This window comes from Erpetoichthys calabaricus, chromosome 4 (genome assembly GCF_900747795.2).
Source record: "Erpetoichthys calabaricus chromosome 4, fErpCal1.3, whole genome shotgun sequence".
Classification (NCBI taxonomy): Eukaryota; Metazoa; Chordata; class Cladistia; order Polypteriformes; family Polypteridae; genus Erpetoichthys; species Erpetoichthys calabaricus.
In genome coordinates this window covers 193904933-193925855 of record NC_041397.2, presented here as the reverse complement: position 1 = coordinate 193925855, position 20923 = coordinate 193904933, and the positions used below count along the sequence as shown (strand labels likewise).

Genomic DNA, 20923 nt, shown 5'->3' with positions numbered 1-20923 from the left:
CTACACTTAATCAAGTTATAATTCTTTTTGGAAAATTGTGTCACAGGAAAACAAGATTTAGTTCCTGTAATTCTTCATACTGTAGCTTTTCAAGAGATGTTTATCAGACTCTCGTTTAATTTGTGTGCAGTAACTTTACAAAAATATTTCTTTTTATTTCATGAAAAATGATGAGGCTGGTAAAGTTTAAGTCAAACATTTTGTAAAGTGGTCATTCATTACCAGCTTGTTATAAGTAATGGAGAATACATTTACAGTTTATATGTTATTCATTGCTAAGTGTGAAATACATAGATATACTGAATATGTTCCTCCTTTTAAAATTTCAAAATGATGGTGTAAAAAATTGCATTTGTTTGCTGTTTGAGGGAACTGTTGTGAAGGGATTCTCCATTCTAAAAGACCAACATGTCCTTTTTTTGTTTTTTCTCAAAAATAGCTCTAAAATGAAAACTGGCACTAAAAGTTACTTACTGTTTCCTTAGTTGTAAAAGTAAAGATCCTTGCACCAGACTTTGCACCAAAGTCTAAAATATTTCCAGTCCCATTTGTTTTTATTCCGTTTGCAGCAACACTTGGAATTGTCACTTACTAAAAAAACATGTTGCAGAGGTGGTTAATCCTGGTTTCAACCTTTCTCATTTTTACTGTGTGTTGTCTTTGACCATAATTGCTTTTCCAGATCTAGTCATTTGAGGACCGGTTGATTTAAGAGCAATAATTATTAGAATCCTGGCTTTATTATTTACTTCATATTTATCCATATAAAAGCTGGAAAGTTGTTTTTGTAGTGAGCTCTTCTACAACACATTAATAAAATTAGTGTTTGGTTTTTGATGTGATCAATAAAGATAGACTAAGAGATTATATTATTCCTGTACATTTTTTTATGTAAATTTTTTTTATTATTGGGAAATACCACTACAATTAGAAATAAAAAAATAGATCATTATTAAACCAGCAGACAAAGAGGTGCCTTAGTTATCACGGACACTTCTGAGTATATACAGGAGGCACAAATTAAATTGTCAAATACTACACATTATTATTACAAACTACAGGAAGACGCTACAGATCTCAACAAGAATGACCTAAAATGATAGTAAGTAGCTTTTCTCTTCCTCCTCCATTTTTGGAACAAATACAACTCTTTACACCCCAACATGAAGCTGAAGATTAATTACTCAAAATCAGCAGTCACATTCCTTGACATACTGTTCACCTGAAATATAACACCCTTGTGACCTCTATTTTTCACAAACCAATAGACAGATGGACATACCTAAGAAGTGATAGCTTCCACTCCAAACATATAAGGTGCTCCGTTGTTATCAGCCAAGCAATACGTTACAATCGTATTTGTTCAGACCCAGCAAACCGAGTTAAACAATTGCAGGCGCTTAGACAAGATTTCATTAGACAGAGATATACTCCCAAAACAACGGATGCTTAAATAAGAGGAGCTACTATCATGCCCAGAGACAACTTCAGGCATATACAAACAAAAACAAGAACCGCATCCTCACCAATAACCTACATATTGAAGCACTTCGCAAAATTATTAAAGAACTTTAGCCTATGCTAAATAATGATGACATGCTGAGAGATGTATTCCCAGAACCTCCCCATCTGGCATTCAGACAACCACCAAACCTGCAGCAATTAATTGTCCAAAGCTCCTTAAGTGAACCAACAGAAAATTGTACATCTCCATGCCCACAAAAACAATGTAAAACGCTCACATTTATAATACAGATTGCGTAGTTATACCCCACTGCCAACAAGAACATTACATAAAGTGATCGCTTTTCTGCAGATTGTCTAATGTGGTTTAACTAATTCTGTGTATGAAATGTCACAACACTGCACTCTATGTGGAGAAAACTGAACAAACACTTTGCCATAGAATGAATTTACACAGGATCCAAATTAAGTATGGCCATAGAGATGTTCTTGTAGGAGCTTACCTCAGCAGCAATGGACACTGTGAGAAGGGCTTTAAAGTAGCAGTTCTTATGGGCAACTTCAAAACATAGCAGGAGAGAAAGAAGTGGAAAGTTAAACTGATGCAGAATTTAACACATTATAATATGGGTTAAATAAAGACAAGAGCTTTATGACCAGATATGAGAAATATTTACATCTCTCTGACTGACCCAGACGATTTGATTTCAGATCCACATTGTAAGGAAAACTCATAAAAAACTTCAAAAGACTTTGTTGGACAGTTATCAAAAGATCTTAACTATACATTGTTCTCCTCTCATGCTAAATGAATCTTAGACTCGACATTGAAGATGACCCACTTAAAAGTTTTGTTTCTTTCTTAGTGTATACAGGTAAAATTCTGTCACAACGAACTGCCAGGGACCTAAAAAATATTTTGTTGTAACGAGATTCTGTATTTGTTGCTATAGTGCTTTCTTTAACTTGCGCCCAGGCATTTGGAATCATTTCAATAGCTTCTTTCGCATTAATTTTGATCTCCTCCTGTCTACAGGTTATGCTGATGAGAATTTTTCTCAGCATTTCTTTGCGGTAATACACTTTCAGGGTGCGAATGATGCCCAAACCGAATGACTGAAGCACTGCTGTGCAATTGGGTGGGAGGAATTCAACAACATTATCTAAATGCGGAAGCGTGTTGTGGGCAGCACAGTTATCAATCAGAAGCTGAATCATCCTTTTCTTCTTCTTCTTCTTCATATTGTGAGGTTTCTGAACTCTTTTGGGATCCCACCACCCCCATGCAATAGGTCCCTGTCTTACACCCCAAAACACGAGACTGAGTCTCAGTACTTTAGCAAAACCAGCATTATTCAGCTTGAAACAGGAACAGCATGGTTATTTATTGTTGCGTGTGATCTGCCACTCTCCTATAAACAGACACAGCAGTCACCAGGTTAGCGGCCAAGTAAACCTGTTCCCTGCATTTACAATGCTCCTTGCATCGCCCATCGAAATCCTTTCTGTTTGCTTCGGTGCTGAGCCGCGTCAGAGCTGTGAGCCTGCTGTTGCCCCAACAACAGATAAACAGTCTTCCACAGACGCAGTGATCGCAGTTTGGGATGCTTTTTGGTGTGTTGTCCAGTTGGGGGAGGTCCCAAGAGAGTTTAGAAACCTCACATTTTCTAGAATGACTGCTGCATTAATTTTAATGTTTCTTGAACGAGCATTACTGAACCACATAAAAACTGCTTTTTCAGCATCTTAAATGCAGCAGTTCACATACATTTGCAGTCTGAGATTTCTCTTCTTCTTTTTTTGCTCGGTCTTTCAAGAAAGTTGACAGTGTCGATGGTGAAATTCCGAATTCACTGGCAACATCTTTTTTCTTTTTGCCCCAATCGAGAGCTGCAAAAATGTAAAGTTTTTTTTTTTCTCTCTAATATGAACTGTTATCATTTTTTCGTGTCTGCTGTTTCTATAGGAGGGTGACAATGAGTTAAATTCCAATGAATGTTTTTCAAATGTTGATGAGCAATAAACAAAAGGTATCACTGAAAACCACTGAAAACAAAAACAGCAAAAAAAAAAGAAAAAAACAGTACGAGGAAAGTCCAAAGAAAAATTTTTTTTTTTTTTTTTTACAATGTTTCTGTTTGGGGCATCGTTGTGCACAACTGAGCTGCGACCACAGAACTAACTGCTCTGCGGATGATTCATTCGGGCATTTCAAGGTCACTTCGTTGTAATGAAAGTATCTGCTGAATGTACTTCGTAGTAACAAGATTTCCATAGACTCGTGTCATATGGGGAAACTGTTGGGACCATAAAAATACTTCGTTGTAATGAAAATTTTGTTGTAAAGATATTCATTGTAATGGAATTTTACTTGTATGTAAACATAGGGAAATCCAGTTTCTGTACTGCAACTTGCCAGAAGAAGGGGCCTGAGCTACCTCAAAAGCTTGCATATTGTGATCTGTTCAGTTAGCCAATAAAAGGTGTAATTTTGCTTGACTTCTCATTGAATCCATAATGGCTAACACAGTACAACACCCTACTACTACTACCAAATAAAACTAAGAATCTGTTAGATTGGTAGGAGAGCATTAATACAAAAAGTAAACAGTTAAGAATAGCCTGTCAAAAGTTCCCCTTTGTGTTTTGCATAATATTAGAACTGTTGTCATTCACTAAAATTAGATTAAATGGGCCAAAAGTATATGTTTTGGTGAGTTTCATTTGTAAACTTTAACTCTTTAAGCCACCCTGGAGTTCTCACAATATTTACTAGAATTTGCGATAATCAAGGTTTTGTTACAGTGCGTATTTATTTTTAACCTTCTAAATGGTAAGCCATTGAGAATTTTCATTTCACATGTTTTTTTGTTTATACATTCATTTAAACACATTGTTAAGTGTCTGTTTCTATTTTACATTAATCCTAAATGATGTTGCTGTATTTAAAAGACAATATAACTGCTATGTTGTATAACTCATGTTTATAAATGGTTTATTTGTTGGGGTATTTTTGATGGCATAGCATAGGTATGTATTGTGGAATCTTACAATAACAACCAGCATTTTTTGTGCAAGATATTTAAACAATAACAGTAGAGTAGAACTTCATTTTTACTTTTACTTGGGTATATTTGTAACTAAAAGGAAAAAAATCCTTTTACTACGTTATTGCTGTCACTCTCATTACTTATACATTAGAATTTTTCATATTTATTTTTAAATTTCACCAAGTCTCTTCTAATGCCAAGGATTAGCGACATCTCTTTGCCTTCAGTTGTCTTATTCGGTGGTCATTTTCAGCCATCAGTTAGTTGTCTCATCTATTGCTGATAACTATCAGTGAAATCTCATCACTTTCCAATAACTTGGAATTCTGTGGATTTCATTGAAAATAATCAACTGTCAGTTTCAGATGCTGCTCTAGTTGTTAATAAATTGCCACTCAAACCTTTAGTAAAAACCTTTCCAAAATATTCTACTGTTTTTTTTTCCCTGGAAAACTACTACACTGCTGTGTCTGCTTAAAATATTAGAGCCATGGAGGATTTGCCAATTAACACAAGTTAATAATGTCTGGTCTCAAATTTAGTCAATGTTTAGAGTGAAAATAGAGAAAAAAATACATAATTCATATAACATGTTGTCATCTTTATATGCCAAAAGATGTAGAAATTTCAGCAGACACAAACTTCACCTCCAGCTTATGAAAGTACAGTGCTTTGTTTCCTTTTCTTCTGTATTTGTGCCTAGCTTGCCATCTAATTATCTACATTCAGTGACCTCTGCTTGTTTTCTGAATAGCATTTCAATATCAAAATTAGCCTTTAAATATCAGTAAAGCTGCAAAGCTAGGGAGTTGCTGATTTACTTTGTGATGCTAGCAACTATCTGATAGTGATGCCCTAACTTAATCATTATTGTTGTTATCATATACTACTACCTGTATGTCATGTCATCATTACCAGACATAAAGATTAACTGCTGATGGAACTCATGTACTGTACTATAAATACTCTCAAAAGAGTGCAGGTCATTCACTGAAAAATTCAATTCAAAAAGTTGTCTTCTTCTTAATTCTATGTGAAGGTAGAAAGGTCATTCTCAAAACTAAAGTTGGTAAAATGTGGCCTCAGGAGTCTCTGTGAACATCCAAACCTGCTAGCTTCTTTACTTTATGGAACAAAGAAGAACATTTCTATATTTAAAGACAAAGTAAATAAAACCTTTTATAACATGTTTTGTAAAAAAAATGTGTTACTGTAAATAGATACCATAGCCCTATTTTAACTAGTATAGTATTATGTTATTATTCTAACATATTTACTTTTATAGTTTTTTTTAGTATCCTTGATCCTTTTGTTACTGAAATTAGCATATTTTCTTTGTAACATGCAGTGATGATTAATGTACACTTATAGAACTTAAATATGTTCTTTAATATGTCTTTCTTTTAAACCAGGTTAGGGATATTAAAAAGGCTGAGTGTTAGTTTACATAATACTTCTTGATGGATGATCTGAGGACAGCAATTTCTATACAAATCTTCAATATTTTTCTGAATAGATAATGAAAGTGTTACTTTTCTAAATAAAAATAAGTTAACAAAAAGAAGCCTGTTAACTGAACTGATTATAGTCAAAGAAAAAAGGATAATGTACTGTAAGAAAAATAGTCTCACAATTAGGACAGTTTAAATGTGTAGCCCGCGTGCTTCATAAAAATGCTTATAGTTAGGTGGTTACTATTATGTGACAAACTGATGTCCTGGTGGTAAAGTTATACTTTTTCATTGAATGTCTCTATTTTATAATAATAATAATAATAATTAATAATTCATTACATTTATATAGCGCTTTTCTCAGTACTCAAAGCGCTGTCCACACAGGGATTTTTTTTGTATCTTCCTTGTGACATTATTCCAGAGACAGTTGGATACGTGCCCCATTTTTCATTTGAGTAACCGCCTCTGAAAAAATCTTCAAAAATAATTTTAATTTGTTCATTATTTATGCATCATAAATGCTATTTTCTGGGAATTTTTTTTTTCTTTATAGTTTGCTCTACTGTTAACTGTCATCCTGTCCAGAGCCAGTCAGTCCAATTGATCCAAAAATACATGGTTGAATAATGAGAACTATCACTTCAGTGTATACTGTTTATATAAAACAATTTAAGTTTTTTGTATTAGTCAAACATTTATTTTGGGTAATATCTTTAATGGCAAACACAGTCTTTTGCTGATTTACAAACCAAGCAGGTTATTAAACCACATAAAATCAAGAAGATTTCAGCCCTTGACATTGAGAATATATAATTGTCTTTGTCTCTTATTGTCCTGTATGCTTTGAAGCTAAAAAGTCCATTTGCTGTCTGAAATCTGGAGGATCTGTTTGTTGCATTGACATCATTTCTTCATGAAATTTGCTGTAAAATAGAAATTATGATCCCACATAGTCTAACAAAGAACACTTACTCAAAAGTTGCATTTTGTTTTATTCGTTCTAGGATGCATACCTTATGTCATGAATAGCAGGCAAAAAATCAAAATGCTTAATAGATATTGTCCTTTCATCTAGATTTTATTAGCAACTGGGAAACAAAATGCAGACAATATCACATGTCAACTGTAGTTAGTCATGAAAGTCCTACAGTCTAATTACTCAGCTGTACCTACCAGTATCATCCTAAAAAAAAGAAACTGTGAGAAGAAAAAAAGAAAAGACATCTGCTTTAAAATCCAGCCCAAAACAAAAATACATGCAATGAATGTACTACATTCAGTGGTGTGAAAAACTATTTGCCCCCTTCCTGATTTCTTATTCTTTTGCATGTTTGTCACACAAAATGTTTCTGATCATCAAACACATTTAACCATTAGTCAAATATAACACAAGTAAACACAAAATGCAGTTTGTAAATGGTGGTTTTTATTATTTAGGGAGAAAAAAAAATCCAAACCTACATGGCCCCTGTGTGAAAAAGTAATTGCCCCCTGAACCTAATAACTGGTTGGGCCACCCTTAGCAGCAATAACTGCAATCAAGCGTTTGCGATAACTTGCAATGAGTCTTTTACAGCGCTCTGGAGGAATTTTGGCCCACTCATCTTTGCAAAATTGTTGTAATTCAGCTTTATTTGAGGGTTTTCTAGCATGAACCGCCTTTTTAAGGTCATGCCATAGCATCTCAATTGGATTCAGGTCAGGACTTTGACTAGGCCACTCCAAAGTCTTCATTTTGTTTTTCTTCAGCCATTCAGAGGTGGATTTGCTGGTGTGTTTTGGGTCATTGTCCTGTTGCAGCACCCAATATCGCTTCAGCTTGAGTTGACGAACAGATGGCCGGACATTCTCCTTCAGGATTTTTTGGTAGACAGTAGAATTCATGGTTCCATCTATCACAGCAAGCCTTCCAGGTCCTGAAGCAGCAAAACAACCGCAGACCATCACACTACCACCACCATATTTTACTGTTGGTATGATGTTCTTTTTCTGAAATGCTGTGTTCCTTTTACGCCAGATGTAACGGGACATTTGCCTTCCAAAAAGTTCAACTTTTGACTCATCAGTCCACAAGGTATTTTCCCAAAAGTCTTTGCTAAGAAATCATTGAGATGTTTCTTAGCAAAATTGAGACGAGCCCTAATGTTCTTTTTGCTTAACAGTGGTTTGCGTCTTGGAAATCTGCCATGCAGGCCGTTTTTTCCCAGTCTCTTTCTTATGGTGGAGTCGTGAACACTGACCTTAATTGAGGCAAGTGAGGCCTGCAGTTCTTTAGACGTTGTCCTGGGGTCTTTTGTGACCTCTCGGATGAGTCGTCTCTGCGCTCTTGGGGTAATTTTGGTCGGCCGGCCACTCCTGGGAAGGTTCACCACTGTTCCATGTTTTTGCCATTTGTGGATAATGGCTCTCACTGTGGTTCGCTGGAGTCCCAAAGCTTTAGAAATGGCTTTATAACCTTTACCAGACTGATAGATCTCAGTTACTTCTGTTCTCATTTGTTCCTGAATTTCTTTGGATCTTGGCATGATGTCTAGCTTTTGAGGTGCTTTTGGTCTACTTCTCTGTGTCAGGCAGCTTCTATTTAAGTGATTTCTTGATTGAAACAGGTGTGGCAGTAATCAGGCCTGGGGGTGGCTACGGAAATTGAACTCAGGTGTGATACACCACAGTTAGGTTATTTTTTAACAAGGGGGCAATTACTTTTTCACACAGGGCCATGTAGGTTTGGATTTTTTTTCTCCCTAAATAATAAACACCATCATTTAAAAACTGCATTTTGTGTTTACTTGTGTTATATTTGACTAATGGTTAAATATGTTTGATGATCAGAAACATTTTGTGTGACAAACATGCAAAAGAATAAGAAATCAGGAAGGGGGCAAATAGTTTTTCACACCACTGTAAATTACCCTGTGAAAGCAGAATTTTAAGTTAATTTTAAAATGATGGCTGCCAGTTCCAAAAAGATCAGAATATCAGTATTGTTATACAGGCTCTGCTTTATATAGGGAAAGAAAAATATGTTCTGATACCACTTGACCATGCATCATGAAACCACATACAGTAATCCCTCCTCCATCGCGGGGGTTGCGTTCCAGAGCCACCCGCGAAATAAGAAAATCCGCGAAGTAGAAACCATATATTTATATGGTTATTTTTATATTGTCATGCTTGGGTCACAGATTTGCGCAGAAACACAGGTGGTTGTAGAGAGACAGGAACGTTATACAAACACTGCAAACAAACATTTGTCTCTTTTTCAAAAGTTTAAACTGTGCTCCATGACAAGACAGAGATGACAGTTCTGTCTCACAATTAAAAGAATGCAAACATATCTCTTCAAAGGAGTGCGCGTCAGGAGCACTGAATGTCAGAAAGTGAGAGAAAACCAAACAAATCAATAGGGCTGTTTGGCTTTTAAGTATGCGAAGCCCCGCCGGTACAAAGCTGTTGAAGGCGGCAGCTCACACCCCCTCCGTCAGGAGCAGGGAGAGAGAGAGAGAGAGAGAGAAACAAAGTCAAAAATCAATACGTGCCCTTTGAGCTTTTAAGTATGCGAAGCACCGTGCAGCATACTTAAAAGCTGCACACAGAAGGTAGCAACGTGAAGATAATCTTTCAGCATTTTCAGACGAGCGTCCGTATCGTCTAGGTGTGCGAACAGCCCCCCTGCTCACACCCCCTACGTCAGGATCACAGATAGTCAGCGCAAGAGAGAGAGAAAGAAAAGTAAGCTGGGTAGCTTCTCAGCCATCTGCTAATAGCATCCCTTGTATGAAATCAACTGGGCAAACCAACTGAGGAAGCATGTACCAGAAATTAAAAGACCCATTGTCCACAGAAATCCGCGAACCAGCAAAAAATCTGCGATATATATTTAAATATGCTTACATATAAAATCCGCGATAGAGTGAAGCCGCGAAGCGCGATATAGCGAGGGATCACTGTACAACCCACTTAATAAAAGCCACTAGATCGTGTGGCTATGCATTTGTGACTTTGTGATGTAGCAGTTATTTGGGATCCCTAGAACAGTGTAAGATCATCTACTTAGCAAAACAAGATAAAACAAAAAGTCAGCAAAATAGCAATATCTATTAAATTAAAGCTCTTTGCACAACTCAGAGAAGTAGGAGAGGTGTTTACTTTTCATTTTTAAAAGTAAAAACAATAAATGGGATAGAATGTTTTTAAGAAAACAGTCAATTGTTAGATTAATAGCAAAAAACTCTCATGAATATATGGGAAATTTGTAGGCTTTCTGATTACTTGTTTTGCCCTTCTATAGCTACAGTGTAACCATGTGATGCTACAAGCAGTGTTAGGGAAGTTATTTTAGCTTTTTTGTTATTTGTTATTTCATTCCTAATGAATGATTAGTTTATCAGTCCTGGAGAGACATAATATATGATAATTGATATTTAATTGTCTGCACAGCATGTTGGCAGGAAGGTGAGTTGCTAATAAAAGCTACAGCTACAGTATATAAAACAGTGTCAGTGAAGTAAAGGTTATAGAATATTTTAAGCTGACCTGATATGTTTTCTTCTACACATAAGAAATCCCCTGATCCCGTCTTCTCAGAATCTTGTAAAATCTTTGTGCTTACAATGCAAATTGTATAAAAGCCACCCCATTATTAATTTAAAATTCACCCGCTTTGTATTAAAAAAACACAAACAAACATGAAACTCACCAAATGTTTAGGAGACTGCAAAGCATTTTAATGTGTAAAATAATTCTTGAATACCTATAGACTAGTAGTCTATATAAGGATGCCTATTCCCTTAAACCGTCTACTATGGAAATACCTCAATTAAAGTAAATATTTTAAAAGTAAATGTATACCAGTAGAAATATAACTGATTTTATTTTATCCTAACATACCTGAAACTGAGTTAGGTAGCATAACCATTTGCATGGAGTTAAAATAAGGTGCATTTTTGATCTTAAAGTAAATAAAAACACATAAAGAAATTCTCCAGTCATGCTTCTGAAGATAAATAAAATTTTTAATGCTCAAAGATTACGGAGAAAAATATTTTTGTAATTTTGTCAAACCTGTATTTTGGCTATAGTAAAAGCTAAAACTTTCTAATAGATTTAATATTTCATAAGTAAGTAATTACAAAGAAAAGTACTTGATCTGTTAATTTTCTGTATATTGTTTTTGTCATGTGATGCATGTACATTGCTTTTAGTTATTAACATACTTCTAGGTGGCAATTGTAAGTGTTCACAGCAATTTCCGTATAAATATCCACAAATTATTTATATAGTTGCAAGCCCAAAAAAAATTAGTAGGTTTTGCAATAGTCATTTTTCTTGTTTTTCAGTAGTATATGGTGTGAATATACAGTAGAGCCAACATTAATTTTGAAAAATTTATGGAATATTTTTTAATTACTTTATATCACTCTAAAGGAAACCAGGTGTGTGTTGTGGTTTTTTTTTCATCTAAATAAATAAGCCAGAGCAGTCATGATTTTAAAATTAATTAGTATTGCCTTACAGAGACCTTAGTTGGAAGCTTTGCAATTCTGTCTGATGTGAAGTTTCTCAATTGATTGGCTGAATATTTTTGGACCTGAAAATTTACACTGAATGAAAGTGTAAAACCTTACTGTAAGCAACAGTTTCTCGCACTGCTGTATTTGGCAAAAGATTAAAGGCAGCGCCATATCTTTTTAATTGAGTAGTCTGGGTTACATTTCTGTTTTAAGAATTACTCCTTGTTTTAACTGTCTTGAGTATTTACCCAAAGTGTCACCAAATAGAGTAATGTTAGCCAAGCTGCAATAACAAATGACAAAAATAATGCTCAGATCTTGAGCTGTATTGCTATTTTTCCACCAGAATTACTTTTCAAAAGTCAAACTCGGTTTGTGGTGAAGAAACACTGATTTAAATGACTGGAATGATACAAGTTAAAATTCTTCAAAAATAAATATATTTTAAAAAGAAAATGGTGCATCTCAGAAATGTACGTGAAATTTAAGAGAACAATGTTGAGAAGTTGGTACTCAACTTATTTTACATTTTGCAATGATTTTTGAAGGTTGGAGAAATTTTTGACAAAATAAGTTATAGTATGTTAGTTAGCTTATTGAAGTATGAACAGAAGAACTAGATTTTGGGGGCGGGGGTTTGAACAGTGTCTGTTTTCAGTTTCTTTTGGTAAGTGGAGGATTTAGATAAATTTGTATTTCTCTTGCTTCAGAGATGACTAAGCCATTATTTAAATAGTTTGCTTAATGGTGCCCATATTGGTGTATTATGGGTGTATTTCAAATGACAGTAGAGGAGAAAAGTGGGACTTATATAAAAAAAATGCTGTAGCTGTATTCATGTTTTGGTAGTTGGTTAGCAGTTATAATGAAGTAATGGACTAGTCAACAAAGAAAAAAAGTGTTAAGTTAATCAGAATGTAAGTGATTAATCTAAAAAAAAACAATTAGACATTCTTTCAATGGAAAAAAATAATTTTCAAACATGAAAAGGGAAAAAAAATTATCGAGAAACAATATGCCTTGCGGCATTTAATCTAGGCCGCTGAATAGTCTTATACATTTCTCTGTATTTTTGGACTGTGTCCCTGTAACAAATTTAAATAAATGGTCTCCATATTATTTTTATCGAATTCTCTTACAAATTCATCAGTCAAACACTCTAGTCATTAGCTTCTAACATTCAGAATAGCTGGTTAGGTAGGATGCATTAACAAGTAGAAAAACTTGATCACTGAAAAGAAATAAGGTCTTTGCATTGATTCTCTGAATGTGATTATTTTTTTGGTGTCAAAAGTTAAAAAAAAAAATCAAGACAAGTTTCAAACAGAAGAGCACTATCCATAAAGTCTATAACACAATTTTATACTTATATACTAATGTATCTGACAATGTAACCCTGACTTTAACTAACTTGTAGGCATATATTCTTACATTGCAATCTCCTTAGGCATGTCAAAATGTTCACCACACTTTCATTAACATTACTAATATACTGTATCTTTTATAATACAATTTACTGCTCTACATATTTATAATGTGGCCATTACAGAAAGAACTGTCAAAGAACTATGACTTTTTTTCTTCCTTAAAGTCTTTATGTCCTTTTTGAAAACATTTTCAGGGCCTATTATGGTACTGTTTGCTGTAGACAGTTGACCTCTGCTTCAAGTGTTATTTATTCCAGCAAGTGTCAATTTACATTGTAACACTTGCAAGGATCTGAAATAAATGTATCATAGAAAATATAGTGAATCTGTGCACAATTAGATATTTTGTTGGTGCAGGATATGGTAATGTAAAAAACCTTCTTAAAAATGAATGAATTTCCAGATAAAAATGGAATTTTTAGTATTTCTCAGTTGATGCTTGATTTATTTGTGTTCAAAAAATGCCAGTTTAATCAACAAAACTCATTTAAAATTGGGGGCAACCCTCTATTTCGTGTGTGCTTGTTGGTAATAAAATATTTTAATGCTATTGTTATTCTGCCTGAGTTGTTTACATTTCAGAAGTCTTGGATGAAGTTTTGATTTACAAAATCTAATTTTAAGATCACATCAGAGCATCACAACTCACCTACAGTTGCCAACGCCAGGCAAATTTAGAGCTTACCTAAAATGCTCTAATTTGGTAAAAACCTAATAATGAATGTTTTATTCCAGCATGCAATGTAACAACAAATAAAATCTTAGTTGATATGTTTTGAGAAATAAAATTTAATCAATATGTTTTAAGAAAATCTGTACACCTTATTTTTAAAGTAGTTGCTTAAAGCTCCAGCAAATAATAATATTGGTAAATAGGAGTATACAGATATGTTAAGCTGAGGACAATGGAAAAGAAAAAAAAATAATCATATCTATTCAAATTCTGGAGAAAATATACTTGTGAAACCTTTAGATAAGAGATAAAAACAAATCAACATCCACCTGGCCCAGGCCAGCTTGTTTCTTTCTACACTATCGTGTTCTGTGGTGGAATATGCTTATGAAGGTGCATCTTTATAGTACAATAGTAATACAAAGATGAGAAATAGAATGGGGGAGAACAGTGAATCACAATACAGTATTAATTAAAAACCAACAGCTTTACCCACACTAACAGGGGAACACTATGGTGAAATAATGAGTCTTTAGACTTAAATATTGAGACCGATAGGGTATCTCTAACGTTGACTGTTATAGCATTAGTATTAAAGCTAAGGGCTATGTCTATCTTTGTGGTTTTATTTATCATTGGCACTTTAAGAAGGCTTCCATTTTATGATCACATTGTACACTTTAGAGTATAGATATTTATACCTTCCATATTTATATGTCAAAAAGCGAATTTTAAAAATGGGTTAATATAAAGAATTAAGGGCTGGAGTTAAATAATAGTGTTTCGTAGAAGAATCTTACTACAAGATTTTGAATAAACAGCAATATGAATATTTTAATAGCTGGGTGTAAAGCATTTTAATGGTCTGTTATTTTGACTTATTTCAGTGTAGTTTTCCATTCAAACTATCACCCTTATACTTAATTTGCATTTACTTTTTCCAGGTGTTTGGTGTTCTTCTGAAGTTTATTAATTATCAAAGTATGTCCGCTGAACCAACCCTACCCTCGCCCTGAGTCAGGCTGTATGTATTTAAGTGCTTACTGAGTATGAATAGTTAAAAATTCATGAATTATATAAAACATGTCAAGTGGGATAAATAAAAGCCTTAAAGTGTTTCCTTGCCATACCTGAATAGGAAACAAAAAGATAAACAAAGGTTACAAAGTGATGACACTCCTACATATTATATTGAAAAATGACCTTAGCCTTCTCATTTGTGCAACAAATCTGCTTGGGAGTGGTCCATCAGTGCCTCTCACTTTACATACCTGTCAAAGGCAAAGGAGAAGTTCTCACCATGATCTTGTTAACATTCACTTACAAAGTATTATCTGTCAAGGGATACCATCCCTTACAGACCTGTCAGATGTTTAAACAAAAAGAACTTGACAAAAATCATTTCTCAATTATTCATAGTAACAATTAAAAATATACTTTTTCACTTTTCTGTCTAGCATAGTTTGGATAAGTTGCCAATGCTACATTATAAAAAGCTATAAGGAGGCAGCCAAAAGACCAATATCAATTCTCTTGTATCACATTAAATATAAAAACAAAGTAATCAGTATTTTTTTTTTTATTAAAATGCTATATTGAACTTCCCTCAATTATTCTTTCACTCAGTCATGTAAAGCATTGTATGATCGGTTGACATTGGTTAATTTCTGCATTTCAGTCCCAACACTGGTCATCTTTCATACTTTCCATGAAGTAGAAAAAAATCACACCTCAGCTGATTTCTGTGCCCCTGTATTGCACAAACAAAGTGAATAGTTATTTTCAAAGTAGTCATTATTTTTGTATTTGAATAAATTATTTTGGAGTCATTCAACAAGAGGTTAAACTGAAAGAAAATTTTAATTAATTTCTAATCAAAGCATGACTCTCTTCTCACATTTAATACAATTCAGAGGTTAATTCTTTAGTGCCACTCTCATGGAGAGGGGTAGATCTGTCCCCTTTGAGACACATTTGATAGATAGTAGCATCCCATCCAGGGGAAATTGCTGTTTGCATTAGAGAAACGAGCACTCATAAAGACTTTTATTACCTTCACACATGAAACTTGCATGTTAAAACAGTTGACATTCAGCTGATGCCACATCTTTCTGACTTCATGTATTATAAGAATGTGTGTTTTCTTTGTAAATGAACTATCCCCAGAAAGTGAAAGCATCCCTGGTAAACAGAAGTAAAAACATTATTAAAAAATAACTTCTTGGTGAATTATTTTAATCTCATACAGAAAAAATGAGAGGTATCCAACCTCTAACTAAAGTAAAATTATTCAGAGAAAACTTATTAAGAAATAATTATTTTTAACAAAACCATACACAACCCTTTTCAATCATGTTTCTCAGGAGTGTGAATAATTGTTGAAGGGACTGTGTATACACATACATATACAAACACAAGTACACTCACTTCAGTAACCAATCCGCAGCTTCTAATATTTTTATTTTCATACCCACTTCATTAACAGTAAATGAAAATAATAGCCAGTAACTGCAGCAAGATGCATGATAGAAGCTAGATTGTGTTTTGTGAACTAGTCCAGCGGTTGATAAATAATACAATTAATGGATTAAAGCAAAATGTAAACCAGAACTATGCCGCACTGCCACCTCACAGATCTTGTCTGGTCCTTTTCTACTTGGAATTTGCATGTAGTCCCTATAATCTCTCTCATTTTTTGAGTGAGCCAAAAAGGAGTAGCACATTTCAAACGTTTATTCTACAAAAATGCTACAAGATAAAATAAATTTCATTACGACTCTAGAAAGAGTATACAAAATAAAGTTGCAGAATGTTCATGCACAACTCTTTACAGCTCTCCCAGTCTCTCTCAGCGAGTTCCTGCACTACCATCATTTTGTATGGATGGAAATTAAGTTCCCCATACAAAATCCTCCTCAAAAACATGTTGGAAATGCCTAAGGCAAAAGCATGTTTGCACACTGAACATCTAGGAGACTGCAAGATTGATGCCTTTACAGCTTGGATGTTTTCAGGGTTTTGTATAGTCAGAGGACAGCCTGGAGATTTTCTGTTCAGTGTTTTATCCATCTGTCTAAATGTAGCCACCCACTGAAGAATTCTTTTCTAATTTGGGACGTCACCATTAGGAGGAATCCTGAAATACGTTCGGATGGAATGTTGCGTAGTGATGATGGATTCATTGTTTTTGAAGAACGTTTCAACAGCAAAAGCAAGGCATGCTGTTGACTGAAAACTACAAGGGATTGCCTATCAAAGGACTCCCACCCCAACACACTTGGCTGCCTGTACCTCATGCAATGACCTTGAGAAATGTGGTACTTCATTTTGGTTCACCCTGTATATATGTATATATGTGTGTGTAATATATATTATTAGGTTTAATTATCAGTTTTTGCATTAATTTGTCATATTTATACAGTATATCTATGTATATCTCTCTATGTAGAGAGACAGAGAGAGGGATTAGCAGGATTTTAACCTGCAGCTTCAGACTTGGAAGTCTAGAGCCTTAACTACTACAACACACTGCCTGCCAATAATATTAGCCCTTGGTAAAAAAAAAAAAAAAAAATGAAAGACAAAACCTTCAAGTACAAATATTGCATACAGAAGAGCACTTAGTTATATAGTACGTCTTATACACCCAACACAATAACTGATGTCTAGCGTAGCCAGGTAACACAACTAATATATTATATAATATATTAATATATTATTTTAATAATATCCACATATATGGTAGTCGTTTAATATGCTTACTAGTTTCTTTAATTTTTTTATTGATTATTGGAATATTTTATCATTTTAGCCTATTTAATGCTATAGTAATTGTATGTTTATTTGTTTCCTATTACTTACATTTAGAGGAATTGCTTTGAACACTAAAATTGCCTTTTAACTTGTGTTGTACCAAGAAAGAAAGATAGATTTTAAAGGAATGCTGCACACAAAAAAAGTTTTTTAAATTTTTGATTCACTACTTTAACCCGGTGTTGTTTGTGGTGGTGGTGGTGGTGGCGGCCAAGAAAAAATTTTCATCTGTTGTTTTAATGGAAAATGGAGATGGCAAAGCTTCTTATACAATGGTCTGCAATGAGGGCATGTAGGCACCAACACTGAAGAGCAGTAAATATTGAAATATCTATGAAAAATAATGTAAAGGTACTCCTGCTGAATAACCTACATATTAGTTATCCAGTTGTGTGCTCGCAATGTCCAAAACACATGTATTTTTTTGCTAAAAACTTCAGAAAATCAAAGCAATGCATGAAAGTGAATCTGAATTTGATATTTTGAATTTGGAATCTGTCCCCTTCCTTAGTCATTAGTTATTATTTAATACTGTATGCTTTTGCCCTGAAGTGTATGTTAAAGATTGTAGCACCATGTTCTACTTCTTGACCTGTCGTCTTGTTGCACTTATGCCCCTAAATCCAAGGTGACGCAGCGGAACATCAAATTGTAATTCGCCTTCAGCACCAACCCTTACCACATCTGGAGGCCTATAAAATCCAAGATCCTGTCACTCAAAAATATCGAAGCATCTAGAGATTTAATGGCATGCTTCTTCTTTCTTGCCAAATTCTAAAAAGCTCTTGAAATTTTAATTTCAGAAATGTTTCAGTACAAAATGATTGTAACTTATAACATGATATATTACCACAACAACAACAATGAGGAGTCTCCAGAGATTAAACAGGCTTAAAAGTGCCAAGCATGCCCTGGTGTTCCTTTTTTGATTTGGTAGTTTGTTTCTTTAACACAGAACATTAGTATGGAGCGCTTGAATTTCAATTTTGTTTTCACAACAGATGTGAATAACAATATTTGTTCTCTTCACATTTGAACAATAAGACTGGATTAGAAAGTGTAAGTACAGGCATTTATAGTAACAGAGAGGTGAAAGTAAATGAAAATGATCTCTTTGCAAACTGAATGTATTTTAGTAATTTGGGACGGTTTATGAAGTCCACTGATGAACTCACCCATCCACACAGCCCACACTTATTCATACAGGGCCAATTTAGAGTAACCAGCTAATATTACCTCTTTGTTTTTGGGTTTTGAGCTGAAAACCCATGCAGACACTAGGACAGCTTTCCCATAAAATGGCCTGGCTGAGAGTTAACCCAAACGTCCAAAGCTGTGAGTTTGCAATATTAACCCCAACATCACCATGCAACCCCACCATGCTGTGAAAGGTTAAAAAATTGTAATAGGCATTATTTTTAAAGTGATATCTGGGTTCACCTATGAGATTCAGGGTTAATTACAATAAAATAAGTAGCATTTGTAATTTAAAGGAATAAGAAGCAATTAACCTAACAAACTGCTGCAGTTTGCACACTTTAGCAGTAAGATTGAGAGTTTTCCAGCTTTAGAGGAGGAATGGCTATGCTTAGATTACAATAAAAGAGTATTAATCTTGGCACTTGAAACCCAATTTCTTTTTTCTTGATCTCCTTTTGGATAGGACCAGTTAGTCGCTTGGCAGAATTAGACTGCATTACCCCAGGCTTATTTGTATTCCCTAATGATTCTTTGTGTTATTCTTACAAGGTTATGGCATTTCATCACCAACTGGGATTCAAACACTTTTCCTTTCTGCATCATAACTGTGATAAAAACCTACCAGAACTTACATTTGAGAGATATGTGTATTTTCTAAACTGTTTGGCTCAATATCAGCAGGAATAAGCCATTCCAGTTCTAAGCAGCTATAAAACAGAGGGTTTTATTCAAACACCATATTTATTCTTTACATGTCCTGGCATCCACTAAAGCCATGTGTTAATACTTAAGAAACGGTCTTTGTTATGAGTCTTGCATTAAAAGAAGTTTTAAAAATATTCTTTTTTCTTTTGAAACATTTAGGTATTAGTGTTTTTAGAAAAATGTTAATATTAATTTTCTGTAATTGTAACCAATGTAATCTGTACATGCAATGTAGCACTGGGCAATTCTTCTCTAATTACACAAAAAAGAGAAATTTTATCTTTGTTACTAAAGTTTAACTAACTTAAATACTCTGAAATTAAGAACAAAACTGTTTCTCTTGGCTATTAATTAAATTTGATCCAAAGATCAAAATATGGCAATCAAGTGGAACTTTGGGGAAAAAAATACAGGAAAATTTAAATACTGTATATTGTTTGCAGCTACACAGTGTTTACATTTTGAGATCGAGGGAAGTAATGGTAGAAAAAGATGCTGTCTCATGTAAAATCGTGTATCTTATTTTAGAAGTAAAATTCAGCATTGCTAGACAAAAACATTTGCAAGCCCACGATGATGTGAATAACATCACAGTGTACTATCCCATTTCCCCACTCCACCTTTCTGTCTCTGCATTTCCAGTATAAGTAAACATTTACAGTGTAGATTACTAAAGAGTAGCACTCCTCAGTTCCTCAATTAAAGTTAAATTGGGGTTATGATTGGTTGGGAGGATGAGGGAATGGAATTGTATCACTGCCAGTGGCAATGCCAAACAGAAGTAGTTTTAAGAAAAGTTTAAGATCTATTGGTGTAGAATGTAATGTGTTGATTAGTGAAATAAAATCTTACTTGTATTCATGGGCAAAAAATGTGAAAATGGCTATAAAGGTAATTTATTCAAATTTTCATTTGCAACTCCCACTAAGCCTGAAATACTTGATCTCATATGTTCTCCTTCCCATATAAGATGTGATATATATTTCTGTCGTAGAATAAATAAAGATCTTCAAATGAAGGCTTCCTAAGATTTGTAATCATATGGTTACAAAGGTATTTTTGACCCCAGATCCTATTTTAAATATGTGGTAACCCTACAGATTAAAAGCTTGCTGTTTATGTGTACATATATGCTGTTCAAACATATGCTGGTTATTTACTTTTGTTCTTTGGTTTATCTTACTCTAGCTGAGATATCAACATGGTTTATCAACACCAGATTTGCGTCAAACCCTGCCAAATTTGAAAACATTTTTGGAAAATGGGTTAATGGTGCGGTGGTGAGTATCAAACATTTTCATGGATGAAACTTGAAATTTCTATTACTGTTATTTTTCATTCCTGGACTTGAAATATATTTATTCATGTTTTTGTGGCTAACTAAGCCTCCTTTCAGCATGATGAGGAAGAAAGAGAATTTGTCAGAAAGCAGGATGAAAAAATAATTGTTATGGCATTGTTTTATTCTCTTGTTTTGTTTTATTGTTTAGTCTGTCAATTGCATGATGAAGTAGTATACCTCATCTGTTTTACTATATTGCCTGATTAAATCTGAGTTGCCTTCCCTTATGTCACTGTGCAACTCCCAAGCATTCCTGCAACATACACAATCTGTGAGGTTAACAGT

General features: G+C 34.1%; 1 protein-coding gene across 1 annotated transcript in view; it reads left to right on the top strand.

Annotated features, from left to right (window-relative positions):
- uvrag (UV radiation resistance associated gene) overlaps positions 1-20923 on the top strand; it is a 339167-nt gene that overhangs the window by 269093 nt on the left and 49151 nt on the right. Inside the window, exon 14 of the mRNA XM_028800118.2 lies at positions 20485-20576. Coding sequence (XP_028655951.1) covers positions 20485-20576 — 92 coding nt within the window. The remainder of the gene's footprint in view (positions 1-20484; positions 20577-20923) is intronic.